This window comes from Mastacembelus armatus, chromosome 22, assembly GCF_900324485.2.
Source record: "Mastacembelus armatus chromosome 22, fMasArm1.2, whole genome shotgun sequence".
In the NCBI taxonomy this organism is placed as follows: domain Eukaryota; kingdom Metazoa; phylum Chordata; class Actinopteri; order Synbranchiformes; family Mastacembelidae; genus Mastacembelus; species Mastacembelus armatus.
In genome coordinates this window covers 13,881,851-13,904,987 of record NC_046654.1, presented here as the reverse complement: position 1 = coordinate 13,904,987, position 23,137 = coordinate 13,881,851, and the positions used below count along the sequence as shown (strand labels likewise).

The window sequence follows — 23,137 nt, the reverse complement described above, 5'->3', positions numbered from 1 at the left end:
TTAAGTTAATTAAATATGGGGAGGCTATCTGTTTATTAAACTTAACTTCTAAGACTTGGCAGAAAAAAAAAAACAGGAAGAGGGACCTGATTTTGCAAGGATGCTTACTTGTTATCTGACTGCCAGCTCATGTTTTCTCTGATGCACTGTAGATTACACAACGCATTTTAGGAACTGCTTCATTGTTACACTCAGCGGGTGACATTTTGTAATACCGTAAAGACTTTTGAGCCAACTTACCCAAACACAATATTCTCAGTTCTCATACAAACATGAAAAAAAAAAAAAATCAGCAAAGATGACAAACGCAGTGCAGAGTTTATTAAGAGCAGAGCCTTTTTAAATGCATTAATACTGTGGAAATGTGGGGTCTATTCTTTTTGCCCAGGCCATGAGGCCTCCACAGATGTCTTTCACTGTGATGCTGTCCATTTCTGAGCCGCTCATCTTCTCCAGAACCTGCACGGCCTTCTGAGAGTCATTACCCAGCTTACAGATCACATACACTGGAGGAAAACCACAGACAGAAACATGATAACAAAGTGAAACTGAAACAGAGTGTAAACTAAATTCTCCTTAGTTTACAGATGAACTTATCCTGAACGCACTTAACATTAATTACTTTTTCACGTGTAAAACAGCAACGTTGAAGCAAAGGAGCAAAAATCTGCATCAGGAGTTTGAATTTTAGATGTGTAAACAGGTAAATCAGTGAAATCATGAAGATTTGCTTACACAGCAAATATCTAATAAAGAGCGAAGGCAGTACAAAGACAAAACTCCACAAAGCTAAATTTAGCTCCCTCACTCGCTGTGTTGACAACACAACATCCAGAGCATCACTAAAATAACACTGTGAATATGAATTTCTCTAAAGCAGGCCAGCTGCTCAGGTTGACCATACTTGTTTTGGAAAAGAAGTCACCTAGCAACCCCATTTTAACCTGTTAATAGCCGAGATAAGCGTCTTGTCCGGCACTGTGACACTACACGGTGTGCTGTGAATATGCACAATTGGCATCCGTGTCTGTTCATTTCAAACAAGACATTAAATGATGCGTTGACGTGTTACCTGGAGGACGGCAGTCACCTGCCAGCTGCTCCTTCAATTGGCTGATTCTGTCCTGAAGTAATCGTACATGTTCGAGCTTCCTCTCCTCTAAACTTGAGAGTGGAATGTCTGGGGGCAATATAAAGAGGATAATCACACAGAAATGGGACAAACATAAATAAATAGAGACTTTTAAGACATAATGACACTGATTTTGTATATCTACCATCACTGAAAGGATACTGAGAGAGAAGGGTAAATGGCATATATCCACCTCCACAAGAGGGCGCACGTCCAACAAAACATGGGGCTCTGCATTGTCTATTATGGCTTTATAATCCTGAAAGTACATTAAAACAGCCTTTAATGCACATGTACTATCAACTTGATAATTAGTGAGAGAGGTGTAGCTTTATTTTTTTGGAAAATGACTGATTTATATCTATAGTTAAAGAGGGAAACCAAAATTACTCAGCAAATGTCGAAATGTTGCCTGGATTTGTATTTGTGGAGTAATATGAACATTTTAAATGCTTTTCCTTAAATCACAGGAAACAAAACTGTTTCTAGCTGGAGCCCCTTGCACAATCTCGATTACAGCCCAATCAATCATGATCCCCATCTCTGTGCTTAATGACTCAGCGGGTTTGAAAGCGCCAATTCTGCAGAAATATAAACAGATGCAATCCACTACCACTGCTCTCATTGCCAAGCAGAACATGTTATTCTTTCCCATAGAAAATCTACAGGCACATTTTAAGTCATTTCCCATTTGGGGCTGGGTCAGCCCTGAGATGTAATCAGTTTATGAATGCACATGAAAACTGAGAAAATTGTGAGTAATCATACAATAAACAGGACTAAATACAGAGAGTCACGCAACGGTCAGTCGTTCTGGAGCATATATCCCCTACCTGTACTGTGATCCTCTGATCTCTGGAGAGGAGGTTGAGTTTGCGGCACTGAAACACATGGAAATTCAGGCAATAAGTGCATTTTCCTCTGATTAGAGGATAATTACATGTACTTTCTAAGTGGCACCTTAAAAAGCAAAATCCAGCTAATGAAAGAAACACTTCTTATCACTTCAAAAAGCAGCATTCTTGTAAAAATGTATGATCGCATAAAATGAGGTAGCCCATCAGTTTCGTCTCTGTTGACCAACCTTATCTGTGGCAGTGGACCCACAGAAACTCTCATAGTCCACCAGCTTTGTTACGCTGGGGTTCTCGCCACACACTGCACAGCCAGCCTGTTTGGACCTCAGCTTGATGGACCTGAATCTGGCACTTTGAGCATCGAAAATCACCAGTTGTTGGCCGCAGGAAGCTGGTACAGCTAGTCAAAGAAAGGCTACACTGTTATAGGTATAACCATGCAGTTTGATTCAGAAAATCAACAGAGCAACCCTGCTCCGGCTCATGCATTAAGCACCAGGTTTCAGAATGAGTGTCATAATATGGAACATGAGGCATGATTGAGTCTATGTGACTCTCAATATTAGCATGAGGAACACTGTAATCACAGCAGCTTCATGAGACAATGAGTAGTCAGTAGAGTTCAGAGAACGCAGACAGAAATATTTCTGTTTTTGCTTTGTTTTATAGAACAGGCACAAAACACCCTTCCCATTCCTACAATGACATCCCTTTCAGCACTCCATTGTTGATTCATCCTGATGACTAGGCAAAAAGCAACAAAAAAGCCACAGAAGGTACTGTATGTAATGTGGGAGTTAAGAATGGTAAACCAAAGGATACAGCCTTGTCCTGAAGCAATCTTGAGAATTTCTAAAGCTTGGAAGCAGCCCATGATGCCTGGAACTTCAAGAAAAGTGGAACATGTTACAATCAGTGACACATCGGCTCCTGGACCCTGGACACCTTAAGGAGACTCGAGACTCACCCACTCCTAACACCCCTCCATCAGAACAGTTAATCACAGTCTCTGGGGGTGGCGGTGTTGGGTACAGACATCTGTAGCAGGGTCCTCCATGGTAGTTATATACCACCAACTAAAAACACACAAATGATGTTAGAAAAGTCAAAAGGCCTGGCCTCACTCAGGGCAAACAGAGGTCTCCTCTCTACCTCACCTGTCCCTCCATTCTTAGGGCACTCGCTGACACAAGAGGCTTGCCACTGAGGACGCAGGCGTCATTCACCAGGTAACGAGTGGGCACATTGTCTGAACAATCAGCCACAATGTCATATATGAGGTCAGCAGGGTCAAGGTGTTATAGATGACCTGTTTTTCTCAATATATGACTTTATTTTTATATGGTCTCTTTTACGCTTTCAAAATTCTCTTCACGCATATGAAAAGCAATCATAAGCTTTTTAAATTTAGGACTCCAATCGTAAAGCTTTGTGGGTGGCAGCTGTAAAACGTATTCATGAGAAAGATTTATCCAGTGGCTGGTCTGTGTAACAGATGTAGGTTGAGGATACTGCTGAATGAGTTGCAAGGCGTTCTCCGATGAGAGCTGAAGGTGGTAGGGAATACACTCCACTGTTGAGTTCAGCCTTGAGACACAGACACATCGATTAATTCCTGCTCCTCAAAAATGAATACAAACATGTTTATATTTGTATGAACTATCCTACAGATCAGGGCATCTCTGCCTTGTTGTGGGTCTCTCAGCGATCAGAAAAATAAAGAAATAATCTTGTATTATGCATGTGGAAAATATCATTAAATAAACAATTAACAGTAAAAGCAGGATGAGAGTGGTAGTGTACGGGTGACACAGTAGCAAAAAACTATTTGCTATAGTCAAAGAAATGTCGCCATCCTGTGGTTATTGGGCCACAATGTGTGCTAAATGTGTGTGTGTGTGTGTGTGTGTGTGTATGTGCACAGTGGGTCTACTGTGAGGGCGAAAGGCACCAAAAAGAGCTGCCTCTAAAATAACATGTTTACACAATATTTGCAGACTGGGGAGAAAAACACAACCAAATATAAGCTGCGGTGAGACTGGAGAGCGCCAGCAAATATTACACAGTGACTAGAGGGTTAAAAAAAAAAGAACAGAAATATGTTCTAATTAACACAGTTACTGCAACTTTACTAATGATATCAAACTTCTCTGTTTTAGGTATTCTTCTGAAATGCTCAACACTGCGTTTGTTCAGTCAGTACCTCCTGACCGCACAGGCAGCAGACAGAGCTTTCGCCTGGCCCTGGTTCTCCTCCCCATGAAGCACCTGTCTGTGCAGGTTACTGAGCTCCACCTCGTCATAGTCCAACAGGCCCAGACGCCCTGGGGCGACACAAGGTCGAACAGGTCAGTCAGAAAGGCTTTAGAATAAATGTCAATGCTGGTAATGGTGGTGAACCATGACCATTAAAGTCTACAACCAGGGTTCAGATTTAGCAAAGAATGTTTCTGGCAAAAAAAAACAAACATAAAGGCTGACTCAGTGCATTTGGCCAGCTACTTTTTTTGTTTTTATCTACAGTTCTCGGGCGTTGCCTATTTTCAAATTTTGCATCTGCTAACCACTGAATACTTTCAATTACTCTGCCCACAGTGTGCTAATGTTACACTGGCTCTATACAGACTTTTACAGCCCTTTTCCTTCAGTTTTTCAGCTTAGGGCTCTTTGCATCCCTGTGATTTTTTTTATAAGGCACCTAATTTTATTTCCTAAACTCTATTAAAATGTGTTGTATATTTCTCTGTGAAAGGTAAATTAATAATTATGGTTGCAAATCTTTACTCCACAGGTATATTTTTTATTAACCAGGCCCTGGGAGGTGAGCCAGACTGTTAATTTTACACCCTGGCTAATGAAAAAAACACCTTTTGCAACATTTTATCTCAGCCTTATATTTATTTCATAGCCAGAGGGCCCTGCACAGTCTGGCACCTGGGTATCTTGGTGATCTATTGGGATGGTATGATCCACCAAGATCTTTAATGCCATCCAACCAGTTTTTACTGGAAGTCCCAAAGGGTAAATTTGATGTTGGGGTGAATCTTGACGAGAGAAAGAGCAAAGAATCTTGGAATCTTTGTACCTTAATTTTATGTTGTCTCAGTGTTTACTATCTTTAATTTCATTGTGCTTTTTAGCTGTAAAATACTTTGGTCAACAAGGAAGTGTTATTAAAGTGATATATAAATAAACGTTTGATTGATTCATTGATTGAATAAGAGAAGGGTTAATGATTTGATTAGTGTTTCATAAGGTCATGCTGTGCAGAAAATGACCTACCGATGCCTGCTGCTGCAAGGTACTGTGCCAGTGGGCAGCCCAGCCCTCCACAGCCCACAATCAGCACCGAGGTCTTGGATAAGTTTAGCTGACCTGTAGATAATCAAGATTCATTCTGTTGTATTCACTCAAACCATAGATCTCACTAGACAGAATGCTTGCTGTGCTGTATATCAGAATAACACTGTCTGCAGCCATCTGTACCTTGTACACCGAGCTCCGGCAGAAGGAGCTGTCTGCTGTACCGCATGATGTCCTCATTGCTGAGGGACAGTTTGGTCTTCACTGGGGTAAGGGGGGTCACTTGGTCATGCAGCTCCAGTGCTGAGGTGTGGCTCTGATATGTGACACACCACGGGATGGACATGATTACACAAACCACAGAAACAAGTTCTTACAGGAGTTTTGATCCATGTGGTATCACAGCCCCCAACAATCTGCCTCTATGATATAATAATCTATGTTCATCATGTCTCTCTACACACATAGATAGTATGTGTGCCATAGGGAGCTGGTTGGGGTTAAGGAGGGATTTAAGCAGCGTCTAGCATGCTTAGATTAATATATATCCTTTAACCATTAAGATGTGTGTTGATGAGTTCATTGCTCTCCTGCTTGCTTGCTTTAGAAATTTCCACATTTATTTAGGACAATCCGTGATCTCTCATGTACATGTGCTTTTTCCTTGATTGCTCCCTTTTTTTTTTCTTTGTTAGTGTAAAAGCATGTACACCTTGGACTATACAAAGCACTCTACTAATTACTACTGTTTAGGTCTGTGTGCATGTGATGCTGCATTTTCAGTATTTGATACAACAGTGATGTGATATTCACACATGTATTGTGTGATCATTCTGCATGATTGAATAACTGGGTATACTGATGATGATGATGATGAGTACAGCTGTGTTTAAATCATGCTGCCTATGGTCTGTCCTGACACAGGGTAAGAGAAGTTTGCTAAATCAGCAGTTTAACAAAGAAGCCAAAGAGATTATGGAGCTCATGCTGTAAATTGAATTGACGTCAGTAAAACTCTCGTACCTTTTCTAACTGAGCCAATTTACTCCTCAGAGCAGCGATCTCTTTCTCTTTCTCCTCGAGCTGTGCCTTCAGGCTGCACATGTCCTGAGCCATCGCAGCCCGAAAGCCCAAACAGCAAAAATGATTCAGCCACAAAAACACTGGAAGGCTGAATTAGCCGCAAAACAACTCTGACAGAAAGATGTTGACATGTGAAGCGTGGTGTGCATACTTCCGGGTTGGCCACGTGGTAAGTGACGTACCAAGCGCTGGGTGTATACTTCAGGGGTGTAAGTTAAACTTTTTTTTTTTTAAATGTGGAGGGCACATTTCTTTCTCCTACTGTGCTCCAAAACACGGCTGCTTGCATCCAAACATGTTATGGCCATAGAGGTACAATATAAAATAGTTCATAACACTAACATTTAGGCTGCTTCTTAGGATTTTATGACGTCGGACTTTTTTTGAAGAGGAAGAAGTCAATGTAATGTCGATTTTTTTTTTTTTGTAACCTTCTGTCGAATATTTAATGCCATGATTTACAATAACCCAAACATTCTGGCCTGTCCAACACATGTGGACTTTCTTTCTTTTTTTAATCCTAGTGGTTTAAACAGTGATCACTAAGCAGATATAACCTGTCTTGTGATCTGAAGGCAATCCCATCTAAATGAACAATGATCAAAGGACCAGCCTACGGGATCACAAGTTACTGGTCCCATGTGGTTCCGTGAGGCGCGCACACACACACAAGCTGCAGTAGCGCGTACGGTGACGCGCTGTGGGTTACAGAGCCTCGGGTCCTCCCTCCTGCTTTTCACATGATCTGTAAGCTTTCAGAGAGGAGACGCAGGAATGTGGAGGAGAACGATGACCGAGCGAAGCCACACTGCCTCCATAACGCGTTTATTTAACGCTGTGGCCGTCTGGGTCACATTCATCCAATGCACCAATGGAATCCCCTGGACTCAAGAAAAGGTAAATACATTCAAATGATTTCTTCACCTTGTTTCTCGGTTTGCCAGACATTCATAACTGTACATTTACAGTCAGAACATCGCCTCCAGTGCAACCATTAAAAAAAAAAGAAGAAACTTACAGTGTTTTTGTATTTTGACAAGACTCACATGATTCTTGCAGTTATGGTTAACTCTATTGTGACTATCATTTTATATGTATCAATACTATTCTTTTATTTATTCGATGGAGAACATCAGTTTGTATTTTGTTGTGCATGTCTTTTTACTATGCACAATCTTAGTACTTAAGTTACATTCATTATGAGAAAAGTAATAAGTCCCCAAATTAAGCATGTGATATATAATATGTGATTATATCACATATCATGATACATTTAACCCAGTTATTCAATGATCCCCTGCACTGTTTCCCTGCACTGTTGTGTAATTCTCCCAAGATGAAGCAAGGTATCACTGACTGTATGTTCTTCTCCTCTCCTCTCTCCCTAGTTGCTATGGTAGCACAGTCATCATCATTGATCCTCCAATTGCAGGTCTTGGTATTTATAGTCTTTAAGTGGACCCCTCTTTTAACCCTCAGTGAGCCCAAGCTCTTTGGACGACTATACTCAGTCTGTGAGGCCGTGTAATTACACCGTTTGTACTGTGCACATGCTACTCTGTAATTATTGTTGCATGAGTCAGCCAGTATGGGTCCAACTTCTACTATGAACAGGTTTTTTAAGGTAACCTAATGCAACGAACAGGCTTAGGGAATGTGTAACACCCTGAGCCGAAAGTAAAATCTAACTAGGAGGAAAAACAAATGTCCAGTGGCACTTAAAACTTTAAATCATTGTGAACACTTACATGTCCTAAGCAGTGCCGAACTTAGTCATTTCCGTTATGTATTAAGAAAAACATCAAACATACACAACTGTAGTAAAATCTGTTCATATATCACTATTTGCTGTTTCCTGTTTAATGTTACTTTAAATTATATATCTTTGGGTTTGGGGCTGTTGAGCTGACAAATGAGCCATTTAAAAGTGTCAACAATGGGATCTGCGTTGTTTTTTACCAGTCTTACATTTGTTGGATTGGTCAAAAAAACTAATCAATAGATTAACTGAGAATAAAAATAACTAATTGTACGGATTTGACAGCCCCAAAGGCTTGTAATTTCCACCACCAGGCCAATTAAGGTCTACTTGGAGCACTTTTTGTTAGAAGGAACAGCACAGTGTGAAACAGACAAACAGGCTTTGATTGTGATCTGTATTCACCACAAGCTCTTTCTCTCATGATCACCATCCTCACTGTCGGTGCAGTTTGTTGACAACAGTGGTTGTCAGCAGGTGAACTTTGAGACTAAATGAAAATGAGCTGTGCGATCTGAGAATCAATAGGTTTTTTTAACCCTTGACTGCAGTTTAGCACACATCGAAGTGACGCTCGCAGCCTGAAACTGAATCTAAATCATATTGTGTCCCTTCAGTTGCACAAACCAGCTGATTTACTGTTTTTATGATTGTCTTTGTGGGAGCAAGTGGGAGGAAAAGCATGGTAACAAGCACCCTTCACTTTTCTGCCTCTCTATTCACTAGATCCCTGCTTCGCTGAAGTACAGCGTGTGTGGATTTGAAGCATTTCAATCAATGTCTATTGACGCAGCTTTAATTGGCCCTTGTGCCTCTCTCTCAGAAGGTGTTAGAGTGAACTTCACAGCTCATCTCAAACACAGTGAATTGTTGCTTTTAGGTTAACATGCTGTATGTTTGTATATTTTGTTGTTTAGTTAGGTGACATTACTGTAACTCTGAATAATCGTTTGTTCCTATATTAAAATCAAAAAACTCCCATGTTGGCAGAGTGGTTTCCAGTAATGACAGAGGAAGAACTAAATGTTGTAACCCAATAACATCAGTGGTTTGTATCCAATGTGTCATCCACACTGTTGCTCAAATTATGGGCATCATAATGCTGCTGATCTGAAACTATGCCATGGCAGACAATGACTCAAAATAGAGGCAGACATTGCTTAATAATGTTCTGCGTGACGTTCTTGGAACATTGCATCTGAAGACAGTGATCTGATCTCAGTACCTTCTATCCATATTATGTTCTTCTGTACAGTTTTATTTTCTACCCAAATGTTAATGAAGTTATCCATTTTGCATTACCTTGGTTCTTTTCCCTGGTTCTGTCCAGTTCAGGCACCAAGCTGTCACACTCACCCAGAATGAGACCCTGACAGCCCTGTCTCACTCTGACGTGGAGCAGATGTGGCAGACATATCTGAGGCCACTGCTGGTTACCAGGTACCCAGGCTCTGCAGGCAGCCATGCTGTGCAGGAGGTGAGTTTATTATTTACACAGTTATATATCAGCTGATAATGCACTGGTTTACTCCTGTGTGTGATTTATCCACATTTTCTGTCCTGCCTTCTGTTGTTTTAGCATCAATACAGAAAATACTGTTTTATTTTTAAAGAAACAGAGACACAACAGGCTAATATCAGACTCTGGTTTTTCACAATATTAGTTACCACAGACTTGGGTCAGCTAAAGTGAGGTAGTAGTGATGATAAAGTGAGGTGCAAATTTAATGTTCATTACTCTGTGTGTGTGTTTAGCTTATCAAAACATCACTCACATCCCTGGGAGCAGGCTGGGAAGTGATGGAGGATAGGTTTATCTCACAAACACCCTATGGCACCTTGCCCTTCACCAACGTAATTGCCACCCTCAACCCATCAGCCAAGCGCCGCCTGGTCCTGGCCTGTCACTATGACTCCAAATACTACCCACCACAGTGGCACGGGAGGGAGTTCCAAGGTGCCACTGATTCTGCTGTTCCCTGTGCCATGATGTTGGAGCTGGCCCAAGCCCTGAAGGAAGAACTGAAAGCTCAAAAGGTAGTGCCCTAGCGTGTGATCTAAAGTCATACCAACATTTATGTGCAGGCACCTAAATCCCTCCGGTGTGTGTTAAGTGGTCTTTTCAGTTATACTCAGGACATTTGTGAGGGTGTATTAGTTTTTGTGTGGTTAAGATCAGCACTGATCTGTGGCCACGAATCATAGCAGAGTCATTCAACAAAACCAATAATAGGAAGTTCTAGAAAATGTTGGCCAAAAGTGTCAGGCTAGACCAGTTCTTAGAACTGGATGAGCAGCATTGTGGATGTTTTTCACATTCCTGAAAGAGGAGAAACAATCCCACTTCAAGCTGGTACGAGGAAAGAAGATGGTACTGACAACACATTTTTACCAGTGCTGTGACGCAAATATAGTGTGATCACTTAAAAATAAAGCCTGTGTTATTCTGTTGTTTTCTTTTTGTCAACAATTCCCATGAAAAGACAGGTTGTATAATCATTTATTTTTTTAGGGCAAGGAATTTTAGGGCATTGTACAGTTGTTTTGGACTATTTCCAGCTGCGGATTAGCACACATTTGGTGTACTATGGAGTATGGACTAGCTTCACACCAGGATGGTGCTTGTTATTGATGTGGTCCAAAAGTGCAGCAAATTTTTTCAAAATCCGTTATGGACAAAAATGGAAGTCTCTGGTACAGGGGAATAATATGGCTACATAAGTAATACATTTTGTCTTTTGAGTCTATCGATTAGAGACTACTGCTTCTGTTGTATGGAAATTACCACAACTTTGCAGCCGATAGTGACATAACTGTTGAATGCACAAGTGAGCGATAAGGAACACACTTTGTATTCATGCAGCTTGCTCATCTGCCCTTTTCCTATTTCACAGTTGAGCTCCGATGCCTTTCTACTGGACAGACAGTGACAGGAGCTGTGGCAGGGAGCGCTCAGCCAGGAGACATGTTTATCAGACTCAGCTGTCTGTCACAGAGATCACTGTGGGCTTAGGAATCACACTGAATACAAATCCATTCACTAATGGATAGTGAATGGATTTGTAGTATAAATCCGTATCATAGTTGACTGATCACAAAGAATAAATTGTAAACTACAAAAGCATCTTGTTTGGCAGGGGAACAATTCTTAATGAAATATATATTTAAGATAAAACTGTATTGTCATCTCAAAACCACTAGAGGGCAGAAAAACTCTTTAAATGGAAACTATAACGTGATGACTACAATATTTTCATTGTACCTCCTCTGGTAGAGCTCCAGTCCTAACCTGACCCTGCAGCTGATCTTCTTCGATGGTGAGGAGGCTCTTTTCCAGTGGACCTCTACAGACTCCCTGTATGGCTCTCGCCACCTGGCCCAGAAGATGGCAAACACCCCACACCCCCCTGGAGCCACAAACACCAACCAACTACACGGCATAGTACGCATCAGTTCTACTCACCCTTTCTCTTCATAAAGCATAATCACGAAATCACCATCAAGATCACACTTTTTTTAGCCCACATCAATTTCAATCTTCTTAGCCCTGATACCCCCCCCCCCACTGACATCTTAACAAGGGATGGGCATGTCTTAGGTGTGCAAGTGTGTGTGCATGCATGTGAACAGAGAGGTGGGTGTGTTTTGTGTGATGTATGCTGCACCGTGGAACCTCAAAACAGGCACTCTGAGGTATTATTATGGGATGTTCACCAGCTCTGTTCTCTCCTCCCCATCTCTTCCTCAGGATCTGTTTGTGTTGTTGGACCTGCTCGGGGCTCCTACCCCTTCCTTCGGCAACCAGTTCCCCAGCACAGTGCACTGGCTCTCCCGACTGCAAAACATCGGTGAGTGAGCCAGTATTTTGCTATTATTGCAACAATATGTAGGTTTGTTTACTTTGGAAAGTGAGTCAGTTCATGAGTCAGCTATGAGACACTTTGATTATTATTCATCAATATATTAGTCATGGTACAGTCGTGATTGTATGGATGCCAACATGGCTTCTGTGCTGACAGTGACGTTATTATGTTTGTTTAGACAAAATTTCTTGGGGAACATTAAAGACCATGAATTTTCTCCATCAGATTATCACATTATGTTAATGTGGTTCTGATGAAACTAATCAGCTAATTGAAGTATAACACCTGTTTTCTTTAAACTGAACCTACACATTCATTCTCCTGCCTTGTGTTTCCTAAGAACAACGTCTACACTCCATGAACCAGCTGGTGGACCATCCTAACAGCGTGCAGTATTTCTGGCCTGATCGACCTGTTGGACAGATACAAGATGATCATATACCGTTCCTAAACAGAGGTATTCACAAAAACCGACACAAAAATGATTACACAAATTTTGTTAGATCCATAAGTTTATCCTCATCCTGTGCTTCTCTCAGGTGTCCGTGTCCTTCACCTTATCCCGTCCCCCTTCCCGTCAGTGTGGCACACGTTTGATGACAACGAGCAGAATCTGGATCGTTCCGCAATTCAGAACCTTAACAAGATCCTGCAGATCTTTGTTCTAGAGTACCTCAACGCCAGACCAGCCACCCCTTCAAGCCCACAGGATGATTTGTAAAACTCACAACTCAGTAACTCTGTTTTTAATGTTTCACCATACTAAATTCTGAAAATCCATTGCATAGGCCATTTCCAGACAACATTTTACGTAGAGAATATGTTTAGAGATGTAAGTGCATTTATTTATTTTAAAATCAAATTCTAAAGCTTTTTCTAAGTTTATATTTTGTCTTTTGTTAATATAATAATAATATAGTCTTTCCTGAGGAGTCTATGCGAGATTTTAAGACTTCATGGCTTCATCTTTCCCTTGAGTCCCAGGCATCAACACACAGGATCTTCTGTGTGTTTACTACACTGCTCTCTTTATATCAGCCTAAACCCCTCATTTATACTGTGAGGAGGCATTTTAGTGTTCTACTTGAATCAAAAGAGATAGAGAGACGAATAAATACTAAGAGCAAGCTTAAATGTTTTAATATATATATGTACATATGAATATACATATATGTTATATATATGTGTGTGTGTGTGTGTGTGTGTGTTGTGAGTGTAGTGCTGTGCTGTGTATGGCAACACATGAGACAGCATCACACAGTACCGAGTAGCTACAGGGTGTGTGACATTTCCTCTCATACAGGAAAAATTTGTTCAGTGTTTAGAGAGGAAACCTTATGGTGGCAGGAAGTGAGTTTTTTTGTATTATTGCAACAACTTTTGCCCTTCATATCCTGTCATCTTAGATAGTGAAGTAGACAACTTCCTGTCTTTTAAATGTTTATTTGACATTATTATCCCAATTTTAATGTAGATCCTAGAATAATAAACAATGCCAAATCTGGACTTCCTGTATTTTGAGGCTGTAATAAATACAGAGATCATGCAAAGTTTGCCTATCTGTTCAATTCTTTATTTTAATGTTACTGTTATGGAGGCAGTGGATAAAGAGGTTGATCCTGCCATGATCATTTGTTATCATGATGAAGAACAGTGATATAACTGTGAACTTTAACCAGCCAAGAAAAAGAAGCTTGGGCCTTCTCTTCCTTAGCAGGCCAAACACCACCTCCATCCCTCACTTTAACAGCAATTCCCTCGATTCACTTAATCTTATCTGGGTGGGCCTTCCCAGAATTCCACACCAGGCCAATCCAGCCCACTCCCATGAGAACTGAATATGGCTCTGTCTCCCCCACCTGTGCAGTCAGCAATGTTTAAAATGCTTGGCAACAGTACACACCAACACACTGTATATTGTGTTGAATGAGATTTAAAAGCATATCTACTTCAGAGGCAGTAAAGCAACTATGTGCTATGTTGTATGGTCTAACATATTCAGGGAAAGTTAACAAATCAAGTGTTTTCATGCTCCACTTGACTTATAATTGTAAAACTTTAGTGTCCTACTTTATAGAAACACTGTTTGGGTGTGAGTGTTATTTTGTGTGAAATAGCTTTTCTCTGCAGGCTAAACACAGGCAACCTACCTATCATTCATCACCAAAATTACTCCTGGAGAACATCAGTTTGTATGATTTTAGTTATTAAGAATTACCTTAATTAACTTTAATCTAAAGAAATTGCTTCAAGATATTTCTTGCGTCAGACCAACCAGCAGGGAAACCTGCATGTTTCAACAAGGAAAAAAGGTGAGAAGCAGAACAAATAGCTGAATAACACTATACTGTGGCTTTCAGTGCGTGTTTGCCTGACAGCATATTGATGCATGTCCAACTTTAATAAGAGCTGAGCTTTAATCTGCAGCTGATTACAGTGTGTACAACAGCTTCCAGCTGTACAGTAGTGGATTAATGGGCAGGGCTGGAACTCTCCCACGAAAGGTGTTTCAGATTGGTTGAAAACATTAAGGCAGTTGCCAAAGATCCTGGTGTCAAAATCCATAATTATGTAAATGCAAAAATCAAAGCATATACCTAAAACCTACATTCAAACTAAATATCAATTCAAATATTAATAGCTAATTCATTGTGTGCTATATTAGCAAGCTGGATACATGATATGTCCTACATAAGCTCACCTCTATCCTGACTGACATGTCTGTAATGTTAATAGAAGCCACAATTAAAACACTTGACCCTAGTGTACTGTCAATGCTAGTCTTCCACCACTCATTTATGTTCATGCACTGTAAATACACAACACCTTATAAAGTGCAGTAAAAATTCTAACACCTAACAACAGTGTGTGTGATACACTAATAAAGAAATGAGTTTTGTATAAACACATATCTAATTAAGTTTAATAACAGTCAGAACAGCACAGTGAGCACTATAGCCACTATTTCTATTCTTTATGTCCAATTACATTGTCGATCTTCAAACATACTTAATATTTTTAATAATCTTACAAAATGACATGTGTTATGATTTTTTTAAAACTGCAGCGTGAACCAGGTTTGTGCAACTGTGCTGTCTCCATATTTCACACAATAATCAAAGTTTTAAAGGTGGCCTTCATTGTTCCTGCTGCAAAATCATATTGTAAAAGCTGATCAGTTGCTGTTGAAGCTTGTGATTCTGCTGTTGGAGCAGTCCCATCAGTTATTTAATTAGTCTGCAGACAATGTGAAGTCTTTTTCTCAGCAGGTGTGGGGATCCCTGTAGGCCACAGGAGCCACTTACCAACAGAGAGCGGTAGTGAGCCACATTCAGTTTTATGTTAGTGTAGTAGGAGGCCCGCAGTTTTTTCTTTTTTTCCTTAGGTGGCTGTGTGGATATGAGGGAGCATAATCTAATAAAAGCTATTAACACCCTAATAATGTCTAACTAATTAATGACACAACTAATTACGGTAATTAGAATCTGAGATGTTATAAATTACGCAAAAATATTGCCTTACACTTCTTGTAACTGATTTCGTGATGACAGGCTTACAGTAAGACGTGTGTTTGTGTATAGCTTTTTTTTTTTCAGGATGTACACGCCTCTGGTTTCAAATGCGAGCGGTGAACGCACAGAAACTACCTACATCATGCGATACATTCAGGTGCTCTCTGTAAAATCCTGTTTCAATGTCCCGATGGGGTAAACACAAGAGACTGTGGTTTCCAGAAGAAATAATTAGTAGTAGACATATCACAAAATCAATCGAAACAGACTTGCTTTTGTGGAAAAGGCAGCATGTGTCATTGTTTCAATTAGTTACGCTAAGCATGTACAATTGTCAAAATAGCCATATGCAACCATTCCAATAAAAATATGAACAACAATGAAAAGAACATCGACCGTGAAATCACAGCCGCTTTAGATGAAGTGGCTATTTTTCCGGGTTTTCCCGGCAGCTCGTGAAGGCAGCAGTGATCCAGGACCTGGCGGTGAGGAGCTGTGGGGGATTTCAGTGCAGCCTCCAGTCATGCGTGTACAGAGTTGTTTAGTGCGTGAACACAAACAGACGCTGTTTTAGAAAGAATGTGACACACTTTTTGTATTTAAAACATTCAGCCTGGACAGTTTTAGGCAGTTTATTTTATTATTATTTTTAATTTATCTGAGACTGTGTTAAAGAAGCCATGGAGCCGATAACGAAGTGGACGCCAAAGCAAGTTGTCGACTGGATGAAAGGTGAGTTTGGAGCACTTTGTCATTGTGTAGTTTGTTTGTTTTTTTTTAACAACAAAACAAAGTAGAGTATTAGCGACATCACTGCGGTCCGAGTCAACTCGGAGCAGCCTCTCGCTTATCTCCACAACTAGTTTCATAGAAACTGCTCCTGTGTGACAACATACCTCCACTGAAGCGCTTAACAATGGGACTGCGTTTTCCTTTACTCTCACTTCCAGCTGCTGCCAAGCTGAGCGGTGTCACTCGGCGGTGTTGCTGAGTTAAACCTTTTCACTCATACTTCAACAGTATATTGTAGGTTAGTTTAACGAAATGTTTTCAAACATGTTACTGTCAGAAATCCTAAAAACCTCAAAGTTTTATTTGCTCCAGTGTCTTTAGTGTAAAAGCAGTTTGGTTTTCCAGCGCAACTAGTTAAAAGAAGAAATAGCAGTCAGAACAGCACAGTGAGCACTATAGCCAGTATTTCTATTGTTTATGTACTCAACACAGCCTTTGTTTGAATAAAGTAATACTGATGTGTAACTAGTACTCATTTTAATGTTGGTGTCAGCTTTGAATTCACTGCCCTGATGTTGCAAACTCGGCTCTTCTCAGGACCAAATTCAAAGATCAGAGGTGTGTTTAGTGTTTTCTGGGCTCTGACAGCATAAAGCTCATAGCTGCTTCAGTCAGAGAGCAATGCCTGCTATGGTGGTGACATCATTACACACTGAGTTTGGTCACAGCACAGGTATGTCTGAGGGACACCAGAAGCTATGTGAATTATGGATGGGAATAGTTTCGAACAGCTACACAGTGGAGAGCGTGTACTTCATACCGCAGAGCAGTAATGGACTGTTTATATGCCCTGCGGCTGTTTGTCTTTGCTTTTTTTTTTTTTGTCAAGAACATTTTCCCAAAACAAGCCATAGGTGATTTCCCTTCTAACAGTGTAATTAGCTCTTTTGTCATTACAGTGTTGTGGTGCAAGTAACTGCTGATTGAGGCATGCCTGCCAGTGCTCATCTGTAATTGGGGGCTAAAGGGGATTGTGGAGGGGTTAGTTTCTGTGTATCAAGTGAAAAGAGCCTGGCCGGTGCACACATGGATGGGGGATTAGTTGTCTACACAGGCCCCATTGTCGTCGGTCTCCTGACAGTCAGACTCAGCGGTTGTCTCTTCAGGCGTTAACCATTTTGGATCAGATCAGACCTGTGAAACAACCCGAGGCTGTTCGTGGGAACATTTCATATATATACTTAACAGACAAAGCCGATGCATGACTGTGGGATGTTCAACACTGGGTCATCTTATGTTTGACAGTTCATACCAAATGACTGGTCATGGGGAAATGTTGCGTTGTCCTGTGGAGTGCTGTTTTACACTGGAGATTCAACAAACTGGTCGATGCAGCCTTGCAGAATCAGCCCTGACATGTAGCTGTTGTCACTGTGGTGTATTAAGGCTGAATAGTCATTTGATAGATGTGGTCTATGGATTTTAAAGTACATTTGCTTTGCAAGCACTTGGATCTGCAGGCGGAGCCACAAAACAATCAAAGCCCTCAACAAAAACTCCAAACTTCAGCACTGTTTGTTGTCTCCATTGTCTAAACCACCTCCCATAGATCACTGATTGGCCTGACGTCAGCCTCAATCAAGTCTCTGTGCATAACAGTTTTTTTAGGTGAAACTCTGGCTTGCAACGTAACATAAAAATAACACACCCTGAGTTCTCCTTAACAAGAGCATTTTCCTTATTTCATAAAGCTTTATTAACTGTTACTCTGAGTACAAGGACCAGAGGCCAGTAGCAGTATTCATGGAAAAGACAAGATCTTGAGTTGGCCTTCAGTGGCTGCTTTATAGTACACAGCATGTAACCACTGATGACTGGAGAGTTACTTGTGTGAACCTTTAATATCAAAGACAAGTGGCACTGACCAAAGTAAAACCTTTGTTGAGAGCAAGGTCATGGCCTATTCGCACCAAAGGTAAATACAGGAGTTTCCAGAGCTACTGTGTCTGTATGAAAGAAGTCAAATTAAATTCCCAAGAAAGCACTGTGTGTAGAGCTTTGCTCCCGTTTGCCTCTGGTTGTTTTCCTCAGCAGGACAGGAACTGTTTTGTGTATTGAGCCAGTTGTTAATCACTTGCATTGTTCTAGGAGATAAAGTAGTGGTGGCTGATGTTTATTGTGAGTGAAAGGGTTTTTTGATTCTTTCACTGTAAGCACTGTTGTGTTTTGTTTGGCGACTGGAGATGCCCTGAAGCGCTCTTTCTTTCTTCCCCACAAGATCTGATCTTTCAGCTGGACCTACGGTGTCATGTGATTACTACGCCACATGTCGTGTGTGGGATTACTTGCCCTGGGGGGGGGGGGTGGACTTTTCTAATGACAGTATAGATGGCATGACACAATATGTTTTCCATTAATGAATAACATTTTTTTTTTTGTGACACGCTTGAAACGGAATCAAGTGCATGGTTTGGGTTGGATTTGAAGAGCTGTATCCAGTGACATTAATAAAGTGACCCACATATCCATATTTACAGAGTCAAATGTTTAAGTCATATGCTGCAAGTCATTTTCCAAATATAGTACTGAATCCACAAGAGCCTCTGTTGAGATGGGCTGCCGTCAGGCAATGTTTAGCTCTAACTCAGCTGAATAGCATCTCATTTATCAAACACAGTTTCTTTTTTCCCCTCTTCACTTTTCCACCTTGTAGGTACAGGTGAATGTATGCTGCCAGGTTTTAACAAGGCGTCCCAGACATGCAAACATGCACTACTATTGTCTGACTCATCCAGTTCTTTAAACAAGTCCAGACTTTGCAGTTCAATACACAATGGAAATTGTCCAATATTTTCTATCCTTAAATACTGGCTGATCAAATTTCAAAGCCCTGTGTCTGGAAATGGATTAGGCACGTGAACTTCAGCAGTGGGTTTATTTTTGAGCATGAGGTCATGATTAAACTCCTGCTGATCCAGTGGCCCACATCTATCTTCTCGCTTTCATACCAAACATCCCTGCTTGCCACACATCTATAAAAGGCCTGGCTCTGTTAGCTTATCAGTAACGTGTATGGAGCTACAGTTGCAGATGTGTGTGAACGTCCATTATAACTATACAAGTTATATAAAGGGGTTAATGCAAGTTTAACATGTGTTTGTTATTCCATGTGATTTTATGCAGATGGAAGCACCAGATTAGTAATAATAGTCTGTGTGTGCCTGTTTTCCTACTCTCAAGTATCACCAAGGTGCCAAGAAGATAATTAGCTTGTCAGAGAGGTGACAAACGTGCTGGATGTGCTTTTGTCTTTGACCGAGTGTGTGCTTGGAAAAATAACAGGTTTGTTTCTGAGTCTGCACATGGTAAATGACTCCACTGATGGGCACCTTCGGCAGCCTTATCTACAGAGATGATAGCGAGGTGTAGGCAATGATGGCTCATGATCCTTATCAGGTTAAAACGGAAACTTCCTAAACTGGAGTGTGAACAGACATTGTGCAGACAGCCCACCCTTATTCAGGCAGCGACTGCCTCTGTTTTAGTGCTGGCTCTATTAGACAGGTGGAGGTCATAGGCCTCAGAACAGTGGAAGTCTGTATGCCCCTTCTAATGGCCTCATGTATACAAGGAAGTAAAATCATTTATTTAACATAAAGTTATTCTTCCTCTAAAGTCAAGTTGCTGTCTTTGTCTCTTTGTCTTTTACCAGTTTCCATTTATTAAACCCCTCAGTTTTTAAACTCCATCCATTTGTTCCATTGATGTGGAGATAGCTGTGTTACGTTTCCATCAGAAATGGCCTTTAGAGTTCAGGGGAAGTGCTGTAAGAGGATTCCCCCTGGGGAGAGAGGACTGAAAGAGATTGTCATGGTTTCATTCCTGTTGGCCCCAACAAGGCCTGTTTCTCTCATGGCCTGGCGTCCTGGCCATTTACCCTCAGGAGCTCCAACATATGGGAGCGTGTAGAGAAACCATCAATAGTTAATGTCACTGTTCTAGTGATGAGGAGACCAAAACAAACCAAGTCACGTTTTCAGTCACGTTTTAATCATTATTAGCGTTTTCACCTAATGGTTACAAGTTGCTCTTTATTTGAGTGTCAATACAGTTATGAGCTTTGATATTGTGTTAGCACAGTACACAGTAATGATTGTTAATGTGAACAGCTCTTTATGGGGTCTGTGATTTTTATCAGTAAAACAATATTAGTTTACATTTGCATTTATGACCAACGGTTCTTTTTCTCAGTGCCGGGAGAGGAGGGCAAGTGTCGCCTTGTATACCTGCCAACCTGGTCTAGATCAGTGTGCTTTTTATTCAAATCCAAAATGTGCATTGCAAATCTCCCAGATCATCTCGGATTAGCAGGACCTGCAAGCTATTTGCCCCCAGTCTGCTCTAAGAGCATTGGCCTGCGAAGTGCCTTGCTTAAGCCATAGGAATAAAAGCTCCGACCTGAGGTGGCGCAGCGGGTGCGAGTGCAAATACAAGTCACTGACTGACCCCTCATGCAGGGATGTGAAGTGTGTGTGCATGTCCATGTAGTCATGATTTTTCTTTATATTATATACTTTATATTATATCCTTGAATTGCTAGTGCACCAGGTCTGTACTGAACAGAAGGAAAAAGAAAGTGATTGGCTATGTTGGTATTGCTGCTAATGCAGTTATGCTGAAATAACCACAGACAACGACAGGAACGCAGTCAGCTGCAAACCAAACCAGCAGCTCTGTGAATGAGCAGTCAAAACAGGTCACACATGTCTTTTGTTGCAGTTGAGGCCACCATTTGCTTTTAACGGATTTAAAATCCTGAACCCAGTTGAGGAGTTGATGGCTTTCATCCTGCCACTGGCTTACACTGTAATGGAGTGTAATGTCATTAAGGTTATAAAGTGATCTGTAGTTTTATGAACTGTTACCCACTTTTGGGTTTAGCCAGGCACTTGGGTGGATGCCAGAGCTTGTTTAGAACATGTCCAGACTAGTCTATATTTTCCCACTGTTCCACAAAGACTTGGCTGAATTCCTGTCTAGTCCTTCACACAATTCAATATTGCAGACATATAATCTGGTGGTTAAACTTTAGAACCTGCTGACTTTCATTTTGCAAACCATTGTGTTTATATTTGCAAATTGTCATGTTGAATATGGGCTCTATGCTGGCTGTTATTGATTGTAGATCTCTGTGCTTGTGTTGCTACTTTCCCTCGCTGCGACATATCTTGAATCTGTAAACTCTGACTGGTTACATTAAAGATTTCTGATTGATGTGGCAGCTGTAATGGGCCAGTCTGTGTTTTCACACCATTGACGGTGCCTTGATGAGCCTGTTGGACTCCATCATGGCCTTTTGTACTATAAATGGCTGAAAGTGTTTTAACCAGGAAATTAAAAACACCTGGAACATGAAAGGGAAGCTTCATTTATGTATATAGATTTCCAAAACACACAAAAGCACATATTACACTGTAATGGGAAGGCCATAAAGCTGATAAAGGAATACAACTGTGCCAAGCTTCTCTTTTAATTTGAAAATCACCTCAGGAGTCCTCAGAAAATTCCACAGTGAAGTCAAACATACTTCTCTTGTCTGTTTTGCTTAGTGTCCTTTCTGGACTTTCCAATCATAGGTCCCTAGCTTCAAGAAAAACAACTGCTTATTTCCGTATTCTCTTCCAACAGCCACATTTAGTATTCAATTAACTTATTCATCTCATGCCACAAAAAAGACATTTTTTCCTTCCCTTGGCCTCAATTCAGCAGGTTGTACAAAGGACATTAGGCGAAATGTGGGCGTGGAATTTGTTTCAAGCAGGGAGTGGCGGCTCCTGTTTGAGAAAACTGTAAAATAAAAAAAAAAACAATTGTGGGAGATTGTGTTGATCCACTTTTGTTCCATGAGTGCAAACACCAGGGAAAAGCCTCTCACCCTCCCTTCATCTTTGTTTGTGAAACCTTTTCCTGTCAACAGCACATCTGTCATTTATGGGAAGCCGTGTAGTCAGTAGGGTAACCACAGCACATCATGCTCTGTGTGCCTTTCTGGCTGGATCACAGGTGCCCTGTCCTGGCTTGCAGGTGACACATTGTCACTCAGGACTACCTTTCACTTAACATGACTCACCCTCCCCCACCCACACAACTTGCAGCAAGGAGAACAGGATCAGCTGCCCACTGCCTGTAGGCTGTGTAATGCATTTGTTATATGTGCTTCTTCTCTGTCGCATTAAGTGAAATGAGTCATTGAGAAATTTCAGGGAAAGCAAATGACTTGTTGATTTGTATTTTCAGTGTAATGTATGTTTGTGAAGCTCGTGTTTATGTTTTTGATTTAATTGGTCCTTTGCATGAGAGGATGAACAAACTGACTGTCACACAAATCAACTAACCTCCCTCATATCCCCAGCATCAGTCCACTTGTTACAATAGGAACCTTAGTTTTATTTACAGCTCCATCTAGACTTCAGTTCTTTGTTGGCAGCTGTTGTGATTGAGGGGACCACTAGTAGGTTTTTCCGCTGCCAGGAGTCGTGCTCCAGCTAGGTTTAGCTGGTGTAGAAAGCAGACCGTAAGCTCTGATTTGCGTGTGGGCAGGCTGGGCTGAGAATTTCCACTGTGCCAGGGTCAGAGACAGACCTGCTGCCAGGTTTGATCAAGTTGGTTGGGTGGTGGAATATATATCATTCTACTTTTTTAGCTGGTATTCTAAAATAAGGTTCGTGGAAGAATTTACCCTCTGGGAGATTTATGCCAGTTAGCAAGTTCTTATTTAAAGATTCTTATGTTGATTTGCATTTGGATGTAATAGGTACAGTGCTCAACAAACCATTAGGATGATACAAAACAGTCTTTAGTTTAATTAAATGCTTGTCTGTCATATGTGTGTTGAT

The 23,137-nt window shown here is 41.0% G+C and overlaps 3 protein-coding genes across 5 annotated transcripts in view; 2 read left to right on the top strand and 1 right to left on the bottom strand.

Annotated features, from left to right (window-relative positions):
- Positions 1-297: 297 nt before the first annotated feature.
- On the bottom strand, positions 298-6,535 carry mocs3 (molybdenum cofactor synthesis 3). 3 transcript variants are annotated; one of them, XM_026309693.1, is made up of 13 exons: positions 6,316-6,535; positions 5,476-5,608; positions 5,272-5,364; positions 4,193-4,313; positions 3,502-3,576; positions 3,147-3,264; positions 2,957-3,065; positions 2,812-2,874; positions 2,217-2,380; positions 1,966-2,013; positions 1,295-1,391; positions 1,073-1,180; positions 298-506 (listed from the first exon to the last, which is right to left on the bottom strand). In XM_026309693.1, the coding sequence occupies exons 1-13, from the start codon at positions 6,406-6,408 to the stop codon at positions 349-351; spliced, it is 1,380 nt and encodes a 459-aa protein (XP_026165478.1). In that variant the 5' UTR covers positions 6,409-6,535; the 3' UTR covers positions 298-348. The 3 variants fall into 3 exon arrangements, 2 of the variants coding, with proteins under 2 accessions (XP_026165478.1, XP_026165469.1); XR_003295851.1 differs by having other exon boundaries at positions 377-506; positions 1,278-1,391; XM_026309684.1 differs by having other exon boundaries at positions 1,073-1,391.
- Positions 6,536-7,126: 591 nt separating this feature from the next.
- Positions 7,127-13,547, top strand: qpct (glutaminyl-peptide cyclotransferase). Its single transcript, XM_026309712.2, has 7 exons — positions 7,127-7,272; positions 9,465-9,611; positions 9,890-10,171; positions 11,409-11,576; positions 11,883-11,982; positions 12,338-12,454; positions 12,537-13,547. The coding sequence occupies exons 1-7, from the start codon at positions 7,150-7,152 to the stop codon at positions 12,716-12,718; spliced, it is 1,119 nt and encodes a 372-aa protein (XP_026165497.1). The 5' UTR covers positions 7,127-7,149; the 3' UTR covers positions 12,719-13,547.
- Positions 13,548-16,015: 2,468 nt separating this feature from the next.
- The window catches only part of LOC113125806 (connector enhancer of kinase suppressor of ras 3), a 42,585-nt gene continuing 35,463 nt past the window's right edge, over positions 16,016-23,137 (top strand). The window contains exon 1 of the mRNA XM_026299433.2: positions 16,016-16,241. Within this exon, the coding sequence (XP_026155218.2) occupies positions 16,190-16,241 (52 nt within the window). The 5' untranslated portion in view covers positions 16,016-16,189. The remainder of the gene's footprint in view (positions 16,242-23,137) is intronic.